The 13,001-nt window shown below is 42.4% G+C and overlaps 1 protein-coding gene across 5 annotated transcripts in view; it reads right to left on the bottom strand.

The window, feature by feature from the left end:
* Positions 1-245: 245 nt before the first annotated feature.
* LOC136967464 (RAS guanyl-releasing protein 2-like) overlaps positions 246-13,001 on the bottom strand; it is an 88,539-nt gene continuing 75,783 nt past the window's right edge. For 4 of the 5 annotated variants that reach the window (XM_067261260.1, XM_067261255.1, XM_067261256.1 and 1 more), the window contains 3 exons: positions 11,178-11,214; positions 9,557-9,715; positions 246-1,587 (listed from right to left, as the gene is read on the bottom strand). In XM_067261260.1, the coding sequence (XP_067117361.1) occupies positions 1,529-1,587; positions 9,557-9,715; positions 11,178-11,214 (255 nt within the window). In that variant the 3' untranslated portion in view covers positions 246-1,528. The remainder of the gene's footprint in view (positions 1,588-9,556; positions 9,716-11,177; positions 11,215-13,001) is intronic. The other variant, XM_067261258.1, reaches the window with a different exon arrangement.

The following is a 13,001-nucleotide window of genomic DNA, read 5'->3' on the forward strand; positions in this document are numbered from 1 at the left end:
AAATTGAGTGGAAACATCAAACATGCTGAGATGGACTCAGGCTTTATCGTCAAGCTGTCTGACTGTCTTTCCTTTGAGGCTACCTGATGCTTTTTTTAATCAACATCATATCTTTATTATAATGGTGATGTGGAGGGTAGCATATTTAACCTTTAAGCTTGATTATATGAGTGAGTAGGACTATTCTTGTCTCTGTAAAAACTCGAAAGTAATGACAAGACAAAAAAAAGTGAATGACAAAAGAATTTCAGAGCCATGTTGAAAATTCTTATTAAAACAAATATGAGTGATGCATTGTAGATTTAACACTGCGAAAACAGACTAGAGACAGTTAAGACAGTATTTAGATAATTTTTGTTTGTAGATAATTTGAGTTTTTACAGTTCTCAAGTAGGCTATATATAATAAAATGTATTTAGTTTTTCAGTTATTTAGTCAACCAAATGTTTCATTAAATATTTTTGACTCAAACCCATTTTTCATTACTGTGTGCCCAAACCTCTTTTCTTTTTTATCAACTTCACTTTCAAAACTCTGTGCTTCCATTAAAAAATATAAATATACGTGCTACATAAATATATATCAACAGCAAAGATAACCACTTAGCAAGAAGCATGCGTAAACAAACAATACTTTTAATAAGACTTCCATTAAAATAGATTTGATTTCTCAGGATGATTGTACTGTTTCCACTGCATTCAAAGTACTGCAAGAGGATAGAAATATCAGTGCACTGAGACGTCAATCATAGTCTTATACTGTACACACCACAGTTATCACCATAGGACAGTAATTGATATTCAGTTAAACATGAAAGAAATACAATAGTATTCAAATTACATTCAAACTGAGAATGCATATTAGTTAACTTGAGTGTGACAAGTATACACTCTTGGCAGTAACAGCACCTCTTTCGTTTTTAACAAAGAATTTAAAACATACAAGGCAAATTGTATACAGCAACATGTTATCAAAATATGATTCCCAATAACCATTCTAAAATACAATTTCATGGATTTTTTCTAAATTCAGTGTTTAAGCAATTTTATATTCAGCAAGTAATATACACCACAAAGCAGGATCAAAATGTAGAATTACCAACCAAACAACATGTCCAGAAAACATTCTGGAAAATCTCACATTCAGAGTGTTGGTTAATTTTGCAGGGAGTTCTTGAATTTGTAATTGCAGTATTGTCCACTAGATGACAGCATGTAGGTATCTTGTGTTGTCTCTTCTATTGTCTTACTTACCAATCGGATGTACATAGTTGACTTTTTAGGATTTTGGCAGTTTTGTATATGCATGATGTGTGTGTGTGTGTTTGTGACAAATTCCAGTTCAGGACAAAAGACAATGATCTATTATTGTACCACTTCACATTTATATTTTCTGGGTTACCAACACATTATATCACACCTTAGAGTAGCCTAATTAATTGATAAGATAGGCAAAATATTCAGAATTGTCACTATAGCTATAAGAATAATTTGACTTGTTATTCGTGAAAAACTTTCTTCTCACCTAGTTATAGATGAATGTCAAAGACACCCTCCTCGACTGACTCTAGGTCCTCCTCTGTAATTACTGAGAGAAAGAGATGAGAGAGAGAGATGGTGGGGAGGTCAGTGGTTATGGTTACCTGCCATTATTTCAAATATTGTATGGACTAGCTATCAAGAGATGCCAATGGTGAATGCAGTCAAACTCAACCTTACGAGACTGATGCATGAGTGACTCACAGTCACAGTCCTGCCTCCCTTGCAAATTACAATTTACCCCAATATGTCATTGTATGAAGAGGTCTCAGTGATGTGGTGAGAGAACTCAAGTGAACCTCACAAACAGGTTGTGCAATGTATTGGCGTATTTTATGTTTGTGAGGATTCTCTATGCTTTTATCAATGTTTCATTCCCTATTTAATATTGTCAAGTATCCAGGCCAATAAACTGGATGCATAATATCTTGTATTAATCAAATTAATCTGTAGAATGACTGAAATTATTATTATCGAAATGTGATCACTATTAAAACCCCTAAAACTAACCCTTTTGAATGCAATACCACCAAGATCCATCGGACCTCTTTACGTCAAGCTGAGGAGGGATGGAGACTCGAGTAAAAAAAATACATAGGGATTGTATTGAAACATAAGGCACAGTCCATATGCAATAATGTGAACCAGGTGTTAGGTATCTTTGCAATTAATAGGGGCACTAAAGTTTATCAGTATCTAATGTATATTGCATATTTAATTCTGAATTTGTATTTTGGTGTACATTCTACAGAGCCCCTGAAGGGACCTGTGAATAAAAAATTAAAAAATAGGACACTTTCTCATCCGGACGTGAAACTATCTCGTTCGGACAAGAAAATAATTTGAAAAAACGGGTTATTTGCACAAAATATATTAGATAGTTTCAAGTTTACTTGCCCCTTCGGGTGGGGGGACGGGTCCTCACTGTTGTTTGTGCTTACCCACCAAACGGCAGCTCAGAGTACCCACCCTTTTTGAAGTCTCTGGGGGGGGGGTGCTGGAAAGCGCTCCTCCCGGAGATGCCCTCGTCCTCCTGGGGCCTTCAATGCTCATGTGGGCAACGACAGTGAGACCTGGAGGGGCGTGATTTGGAGGAACGGCCCCCCCAATCTGAACCCGAGCAGTGTTTTGTTGTTGGACTTCTGTGCTAGACACGGCTTGTCCATAACGAACACCATGTTCAAGCATAAGGGTGTCCATATGTGCACTTGGCACCAGGACACCGGAGGTCTCAGTTCGATGATCGAATTTGTAGTCGTGTCGTCGGACCTGAGGCCGAATGTCTTGGACACTCGGGTGAGGAGAGGGGCGGAGCTGTCAACTGATCACCACCTGGTGGTGAGTTGGATACGATGGTGGGGGAGGACGCCGGTCAGGCCTGGCAGGCCCAAACGTATGAGGGTCTGCTGGGAACGGCTGGCAGAATCCCCTGTCAGAAGGAGCTTCAACTCCCTCCTCCGGGAGAGCTTCGATCATGTCTCGGGGGGGGGGGCGGGGACATTGAGTCCGAATGGGCCATGTTCCGGGCCTCCATTGTTGAGGCGGCTGACCCGAGCTGCGGCCGCAAGGTGGTCGGTGCATGTCGCGGCGGTAACCCTCGAACCCGGTGGTGGACGCCAGAGGTGAGGGATGCCGTCAAGCTGAAGAAGGAGGCCTATCGAACTTTATTGGCTGGTAGGACTCCAGAGGCAGCTGATGTGTACCGGCAGGCCAAGCGGAATGCGGCTTTGGCGGTCGCAGAGGCAAAAACCCGGGCGTAGAAGGAGTTTGGCGAGGCCATGGAGAACGACTTCCGAACGGCTTCGAAAAGGTTCTGGACCACCATCCGGCGACTCAGGAGGGGGAAGCAGTGCACTGTCAACGCTGTATATGGTGGGGATGGTGCGCTGCTGACTTCGAGGGGGGACGTCCTGGATCGGTAAAAGGAATACTTTGAAGACCTCCTTAATTCCACCAACACGCTTTCCGACGTGGAGGCAGAGTCTGGGGACATCGGGGGAGGCCCTTCTATCTCTGGGGCTGAGGTCGCCCAGGTGGTTAAAAAGCTCCGCGGTGGCAGGTGGATGAGGTCCGCCCGGAGTTCCTTAAGGCTCTGGATGTTGTAGGGCTGTCTTGGTTGACACGACTCTGCAACATCGCGTGGACATTGGGGACAGTGCCTATGGACTGGCAGACCGGGGTGGTGGTTCCCCTCTTTAAAAAGGGGGATCGGAGGGTGTGCTACAACTTTAGGGGGATCACACTCCTCAGCCTCCCTGGGAAAGTCTATTCAGGGGTTCTGGAGAGGAGGGTCCGTTGGATTGTCGAACCTCGGATTCAGCAGGAGCAATGTGGTTGTCATCCTGGCCGTGGAACTGTGGACCAGCTCTACACCCTCGGCAGGGTCCTGGAGGGTGCATGGGTGTTCGCCCAACCAGTCTATACATGTTTTGTGGATTTGGAAAAGGCGTTCAACCGTGTCCCTCGGGGGCTCATGTGGGGGGTGCTCCGGGAGTACGGGGTACCGGATTCCCTGATCGGGGCTGTCCGGTCCCTGTACGACCGGTGCCAGAGTTTGGTCCGCATTGCCGGTAGTAGGTCGAACTTGTTCCCGGTGGGGGTTGGTGAACCTTTGTCACCGATTCTGTTCATAACCTATATGGACAGAATTTCTAGGTGCAGCCAGGGCGTTGAGGGGGTCTGGTTTGGTGACCTCAGGATCGGGTCACTGCTTTTTGCGAATGATGTGATCCTGATGGCTTCATCGGGCCGTGACCTTCAGCTCTCACTGGAGCGGTTCACAACCGAATGCGAAGCGGCTGGGATGGGAATCAGCACCTCCAAATCTGCGGACATGGTTATTGACCGGAAAAGGGTGGAGTGCAATCTCCGGGTCGGGGAGGAGATCTTGACCCAAGCGGAGGAGTTCAGGTATCTCAGGGTCTTGTTCACGAGTGAGGGAAGAATGGAGCGCGAGATCGACAGGCGGATCGGTTCGGCATCCGCAGTGATGCGGGCTCTGCATCGGTCCGTCGTGGTGAAGAAGGAGCTGAGTCAAAAGGCGAAGCTCTGTATTTACCAGTCGATCTACATTCCTACCCTCACCTATGGTCACGAACTGTGGGTAGTGACCGAAAGAACGAGATCGCGAATACAAGCGGCAGAAATTAGTTTTCTCCGCATGGTGTCCGGGCACTCCCTTAGAGATAGGGTGAGAAGCTCGGTCATCCGGGAGGGGCTCAGAGTAGAACTGCTGCTCCTCCGCTTCGAGAGGAGCCAGTTGAGGTGGCTCGGGCATCTGATCAGGATGCCTCCTGGACGCCTCCCTGGTGAGGTGTTCTGGGCACGTCCCACTGGGAAGAGGACCCGGGGAAGACCCAGGACACGCTGGAGGGACTATGTCTCTCGGCTGGCCTGGGAACGCCCAGGAAGAGCTGGTGGAAGTGGCCAGGGAGAGGGAAGTCTGGGCCTCCCTGCTTAGGTTGCTGCCCCCGTGACCCGACCCCCGGACAAGCGGCAGATGACGACGACGACAAGTTTACTTGGCATTTATATTTACAGGTATGGCTAAATCGGAATTAGCTGGGCCTGCTCCTCTACATAACCCTTTATTAAATATACGTTTTGTCAACGTTGCAAATTGTGGTGTGTCTGTATAAATAAAAGAACACCAGCATGTTTAACAAGTCCCGTTTAAAACCATACATTTAAGTGAAATGATAGTCTTTGCTCTGTTTTTAGGGCCTGTATTATCACCTAGTGTTAGGCCTATAACATTTATATAAATAGGCTACAAATCAATAATAAAACAGTAGCAGACACAAGATACAAGTGGCTTGAATGAAGGCAATGAAGCTATAGGTAATGCTATCCACACACCGGAAACTATAACACGTCAGGACGAGAAAGTTTCACGTTCGGACGAGAAAAGTTTCACGTTCGGAGAAAGTGTCCGATTCTATATTTCTTTTCACAGGTCCCTTCAGGGGCTCCGTAACATGTTCATACATTCGGAAAATATTATTTTGGCTGCTGTTACAGTACAATTTTACCAGAGGCAACAAATAAGCTTTAGTTGACCATAAAATTCAGATATTTATTGGGTGTGCTCAAGCCTTCGGCGAGCACAACCATTGTTCTCTCTCATATATTTCCCTCAATATTTGGACTACATAGACAACGTCGGTGTCAAAATGTTCATCTTGGTCACGATTGCGTTGCTTCTATTGGGATTTACGTTCCGTTGCACGGTTTAGGCTTGAATTACGTTTTTGTGGCAAAAAGTGCCTTGTGTGGCAAAAGGGAACTCAGTGCTAGCCTAACGTCACAACGTCAGCACATGTGAAGTGAACAACATTTTGCTACCTGCATATACCTAGCTACAGCTGACAGCTGTGCTTCGTTTTGCTCCTAGATTCAGACCTAGCCCCGGTAAATTGTAGAGCTAGCTAACTACTAGACTTCTGCTGTGTGGGAATCGCAGGAGATAACCAGTCGAAGGGTGTACAAAAGCACACCCTACCCCCACTAGTTGGGTGTGCTTTGCCTTCGGCAAGGGCACAACCTTTGTTCTCTCACATATATATTATTGGGTGTGCTTTGCCTTCGGCAAGGGCACAACCTTTGTTCTCTCACATATATATTTATTTATTTTTATTATTATTTATTTTCGCCCCCCTAAGGATCAGTCAATATTTGGACTACATACACAACGGCGGTGTCAAAAGGTTCGTCTTGTTAGCGATTGCGTTGGTTGTATTTTTATTTAAGTTCCGTTGCATGGTTTAAGTAGAAATTGCGTTTTTGTGGTGAAAAGTGAAGCTAACGGTGGCTAATTTGCTAGCCACAGTCACTGACGTTACTAACGTCACGAAAACACGCGTGACTACCTGTAGCAGAACATTCGTTTCGCATCTGTTAACTTGGGGGATAGCTAGGCTAACTATAGCTTTACTGCAAGGCAGCTGCAGAAACGCCACAAGCAAAGAGGCCAGGGTGATAACTATTTACTCATTTTACTTTGTGATGTGAAACACAATTATGAAATGTAATGTACAATATTAGCTGATATTATTAAGGAAGTAGGCCCACATCTACTTTCGGAAACGGTAGTCTACTATTTCACTGAAGCATTAGCATGACATAAGCCTCTGTTGCCCGGGCAACACATACCACAGTGGTCTATGATGCATCTGTTTTCAATCGTTAAAATAAACATTACTCACAAATACAATTGTTTTCTTTGTAGGATTTACTATGACATTACATTACAAGTAAACGATTTGTTGGTGAAATTATCATTACCTGTGGTTTCAAACCAGTGTTGCTCACTGCAACGCTGTAGCCTACACGAGACACACGACAAAAACATCTAACTTACACAGCTGTTTAGGAAGTCAAACGGCGACAGAACATGTTCGGCACTCCCCTTACTTAAATCAAAAGTCTTTCAATAGGTGAAACTATCTGACTACTAACCTGAACTTCATTGCCACAGCCTAAACTTTGTCAATCTGTTCATGAAAATAATTAATTTCAGCCTAAACCGTACAACGGAACGTTTAATCGAATTCAACCAACGCACTCGCTACCAAGACGAACACAGTAGTAGTCTAGTACTGTACTGAAGTAGTAGAATTTACCGGGGCAGCTTCTCCACACAGGGCTATATCGCATTTTGCGTTGTTACTGACAATGATCGCTACCAGTGAGCTTTTTATGAATGAGCGATTTTCAACTAAATAAATGTCAAGCTTATTTACGTTTTGGGGAGCATATTTTTAGTTAGCAGATGGTACTGTTTGAATCGCGATTCCATCTTCTACTGCCGGGTAACGTCGTAGAATAATCTTCAAAGGGGGTTCTTTATTGATGAATGAATGCAATCTGAGTTGGCTAAATGCCTGAAAATATCACGATAAGGGAAAACTTAAAAGGACGTTTAAGTCATAGAGATTAGGTCAATTTTTACACCGGTCTGCCCAATTTATTCGTTTTGTTTCAACGATGAGGCTGCCTCTTGCAGGGGAAATGAGAAGACATCTATTTCATTCTACACTTCACTCGTATTTTCAGTTGTAAATGAGCAGCAAAAAAAAAATGCTTCTAAATCTATGTCATCTTTATAAATAATAAGTATGCATTTTTATATAAAATATACAGAAATATCAGTTGTAAAAATGTCATTCAAAAACGGACCCCTGTGCAACCGACGCAAGCAAGCACACCCTACAATTTCCCCAGAAATTGTACCCTCTCTAGTTATTATTATTATTTTTATTTCTTTTTGCCCCCCTAAAACTCAGTCAATATTTGGCCTACATAGACAACGTAGGTGTCAAAAGTTTCGTCTTGGTAGCGATTGAGTTGCTTCTATTGGAATTTACGTTCCGTTGCATGGTTTAGGCTTAAGTTAAGTTTTTGTGGCGAAAAGTGAAGCTAACGGTGGCTAATTTGCTAGCCACAGTCACTGACGTTACTAACGTCACTGCGTCACTAACGTCACGAAAACACACGTGACTACCTTTGGCAGAACATTCGTTTCGCATCTGTTAACTTGGGGGATAGCTAGGCTAACTATAGCTTTACTGCAAGGCAGCTGCAGAAACGCCACAAGAAAAGAGGCCAGGGTGATAACTATTTACTCATTTTACTTTGTGATATGACACACAATTGTGATGTGTAATGTACAATATAAGCTGATATTATTAAGGAAGTACATTTACTTTCGGAAACAGTAGTCTACTATTTCACTGAAGTATTAGCATCATGACATTAGCCTGTGTTGCCCGGGCAACACATACTACAGTGGTCTATGATGTATCTGTTTTCAATCGTTAAAATAAACATGCCTCACATATACATTTTCGTTGTAGGATTTATTCTGACATTAGTAAATGATTTGTTTGTGAAATTACCATTACCTGTGGTTTCAAACCAGTGTAGCTCACTGCAACGCTGTAGCTTACCCGAGACACACTACAAAAACATCTACAGTACACAGCTGTTTAGGAAGTCAAACGGCGACAGAACATGTTCGGCACTCCCCTTACTTAAATCAAAAGTCTATCTAACTACTAACCTGAACTTCATTGCCACAGCCTAAACGTTGTCAATCTGTTCATGAAAATAATTAATTTCAGCCTAAACCGTACAACGGAACGTTAAATCCAATTCAACCAACGCAATCGCTACCAAGACGAACACAGCAGTAGTCTAGTACTGTACCGTAGTAGTACAATTTACCAGGGCAGCTTCTCCACACAGGGCTATATCGCATTTTGCGTTGTTATTGACAATGATCGCTACCAGTGAGCTTTTTATGAATGAGCGATTTTCCACTAAATAAATGTCAAGCTTATTTACGTTTTGGGGGGCATATTTTCAGTTAGCAGATGGTACTGTTTGAATCGCGATTCCATCTTCTACTGCCGGGTAATGTCGTAGAATAATCTTCAAAGGGGGTTCTTTAATATTGAATGAATGAATGCAATGAGTAGGCTAAATGCCTGAAAATATCATGAGAAGGGAAAAACTTAAAATGACGTTTAAGTCATAGAGATTAGGTCAATTTTTACACCGGTCTGCTAAATTTATTCGTTTTGATTCAACGATGAGGCTGCCTCTTGTAGGGGAAATGAGAAGACATCTATTTTATTCTACACTTCACTCGTATTTTCAGTTGTAAATGAGCAGCAAAAAAAATGCTTTTAAATCTATGTAATCTTTATAAATAATAAGTATGCATTTTTATATAAAATATACAGAAATATCAGTTGTAAAAATGTCATTCAAAAACGGGCCCCTGTGCAACCGACGCAAGCAAGCACACCCTACAATTTCCCCAGAAATTGTACCCTCTCTAGTTATGTTATGCAGGCTCATTCCTCTGGCTGGATCCCTTGGCCTAGGAGGGTCTCGTAGTTCATCAATCAATGCAAATGACATACATGCATACACCTCTATGCACATTTATACAACAGTCAAGGAATACATGTTTGGAAGAGTAATACATTAACATTGTTGGGGGAGGGGCCCACCTGTGTTTTGTAGATTTGGAGGGGTGTTGGCAGGAGGGGGGAAGCTGTAAGAGCGAGCCTGGAGAGTTGGTGGTGTCTCATGGCTGATGCTTTTGGTCCGCTTGCGACATTCCACTGCCAGGCGACCACGACACGCCTTATGACAGTTCACTCCACACGCTGTCGGTTGGAAAGAGTGACAGAAGGAGAGGGAAGAGAAACGGAGGGAGAGGGGAGAAAAGGACGCGAGTGAGGGAGCGAGGAATGCCGAGTCAAAGGGGTACAGGTAGAAGGGAATGAGCTCAGGAGAGTGAGGGAGAGAGTGCGAGATAGAGGTAAACCAGGATGGGAAAGATGTGCAGGAGAGAAAAAGCAAGAGAAAGAAAGGGGTGCAAAAAGAAATATTGGGGCAAAGGGGAGAGCTAGTGGTGAGAGGTAAGTGCTCTTACACACCATGCAGATACACACACCCTGACACAAACACACTGTCACACTGACAGCCCCTGACAACAGCTCTGACAGCGAGGGAAACTCTGTGAGTGAAGACAAGAGGGACAGCCAGGGTCATCCAGGTAGACAATTCAGAGATGTGTTTGTACACAACACAAACTAGAAAAAGCTTCTGCTTTTTGGATTCCTTTCCCACACACATTTTCAGACACACCGCACACACCTACAATTCTGACATACTCAAACACAAACCCACTCACAGATATATTCTCCAACTCTTGTATAGATTTTGATGCGCCTCTCATTCTCACATTTAAAATGTCTACATGAGCAGAGATGGCTCTGGTGGCCATCACTCTCTACCACCCAGACTGAGGTGAAATGCATGTCAGACACTCAGCACTTCTGTAATACAGCAAGCAATACATTTCAAGAATGTCCTTCCGTTCTCTCTTCCACTCCACCGCTAGTAACAATGGTAATTGAAATGAATGGCTGGGGTCTCTGACAAGAGCTCACACTCAGACAAACACACAATGTATGTCTGAGTACATGAGTGAACTGCTTTTTGGTATGCTGTGTGTGAATGTGTGTGTGTGTTTTGTGTACGTGTGCACTTGTGAAATTTGTTACAAGCTTGCTTGTAACAAAGAGTTAAATGGGAGATCCCCTAAGCACAGATGTTTAAACATGATCCATGTATATCCAGTTGAAGAGGGTTTTTAAAGTCATTTATATTTTTGATATTATATTAGGCAGCTGTATGTATTTGCAAGGGCAGTGTTTTCATTCACTCAGAGCCAATCGTGGTGATAGTTGCTTCCAATCGATGACACAGAGAATAAGTAATTCCATTCCATAATTTGATACTCCCAAATCCTATTAATAAAGGTATTTCCCTTCTCAAATACTCAGTTTTAAGATTGAGTAGTTATTAAAAATTCAAGAATTGTGGAAAGGAATTTCCCCTTGGGGACAATAAAGTCTAAAGTATAAACTACTACAGTAATTTGTCCTTTTAATTAAGTAAGCAGTAAATTGCTCCAGATGGGCAGGCCAGCGCCTTGCACGGCAGCTCCGCCGCCGTCGGTATGTGTGAGTGTGAATGAAAGGTAAAATGTGAAGCGCTTTGAGTGCCGCTAAGGTAGAAAAACGTGCTATAGAAATGCAGTCCATTTGACATCTCTCTTACCTTTGCACTTGTAGCCTTGTTTGTAGAAACCCCAAATCTAAATAGTAAAAAGAGAGAGAGATTTACTAATGTACACAACTATTCAAGATCCAACATTAACTTTTTAGAATAGGTGGGATACAAGGAAGGTGTAGAAACACACAAGTTGGAAGATATGACGGGGGTGAGAGAGCAAGCGGTACAAAGTGAGAGTTTTAAACATAGAATGAGAGAGAAGAAAAAAAGAGTGTTACAGTAAAAGGGAGATAAAAGAAATTCAATGCGTAGGCTCTAGGAAGACTGAGTGGGTGAGAGGTGGAAAAAGAGGGATGGAGAGACGGGTACAGTGGAGAGCGGACTATGGATAGAGAGAGACATGGGAGGGGGTGGAGGAGGAGGGAGATCAAGCAGACTCTACAGACCACAGTGGGGGAACAATGACATGAAAGACCTGTCCAGGAGATCACAGACAGACATGAGATCTAAGGAGGCAGAAAATACCCTGACCCCTGGACGCAAAGAAAAACCAGCGCACACACACAAGCATAATGTGATAAAACACACAGTTGCATTCATCTATGCAGACAGTGGGAAGCCATACAACCAGAGGTTCTGGACCATAACTAAATCAATTCACTCTATCAAAAAGATCACTAATAGAGAAGCAACCACACCATTATGATATTTTACAGGACACAGTACTGCACACTATACTGTATAGTATTGAATATGTATATTGTAAAGTCTTGTATTGCATTCTATAGTTTACAGTACTGTATAATATATTGTAGAGTCGTTTTGGTGGGTATATATGGAGGATTATAGGGGCCAAAACTAAATAAATACATAAATAAATAATTGAATGGTTAAATACTTGGATAAATAAATAATTATATAAGACAAAGATTCAATAAATGACTAATTATATAATTTAATGCCTTATTGACATACAAAATATATATATTACAAATTAAATGAGACACTAAATATATAAATGTTACATGTATTTGTGTGTGTATATATATATATATATATATTTATGTTTTCCTGTGTTCACATTTATTTATTTATACTTACATTTATTTATTTATACTTACATTTATCCACGGTGAAACTTGCTGCAGCAAAATAAATCTGTCGTCCCCCATCACCAAGTCAGGGGGCAGGTTAAAGCCTCTGATTGGTGGTTCAACTTGATTCAACTGCTTTTGACTAATTCAAGATGGCAGCACCTAGTGTGGATTCAATGAATAAAATATTGCATGCTACCAGAGAATGTCTAATATTAAATTAAACAGGCTCTGATGCTACAGTGGTCAAAATTATGGAGGAAGCTGAAGAGATAGAGGCAACTGCCAATTCACCTTTTTTTTTTTACATCACATTGAGAGCTTCGCTGAAATTATATCAATGATATTGGCCCTGACTGACACAGACATCAATGAAAATGTGTTCACGATCTTCGGCGAGATGGTACAGCATAGGGGTGGGCGAATCTATCTCAAGGCCGATAGTATCGATACCAACGTTGGTATCAGTAGCCTATTGATTGATACTGGAGTGATAAGATCGATACATAAGTTTCAATTTATGTTCTCTACATTCAGTACACAACTCCCTTTATATCATAGTGGTTGTGCAAACACTGTCTAACTTCGCTCAAGCTCACTTTGCCCTTCCCCTGCTAGGCTGTGACACACAGTGGGAGTTGTTGCCGGCATGTACGTGCAGTAACACGACTCACCGGCACACACTAACAGTATTTTTGACAAAACTCTTTGTCCTGTGTTTTATTATGATCATAATTATGAACAATTAATTAAAGGAAAAATCATTCAATGATCA

The sequence above is a fragment of the Osmerus mordax genome, chromosome 23 (genome assembly GCF_038355195.1).
Source record: "Osmerus mordax isolate fOsmMor3 chromosome 23, fOsmMor3.pri, whole genome shotgun sequence".
Lineage (NCBI taxonomy): Eukaryota > Metazoa > Chordata > Actinopteri > Osmeriformes > Osmeridae > Osmerus > Osmerus mordax.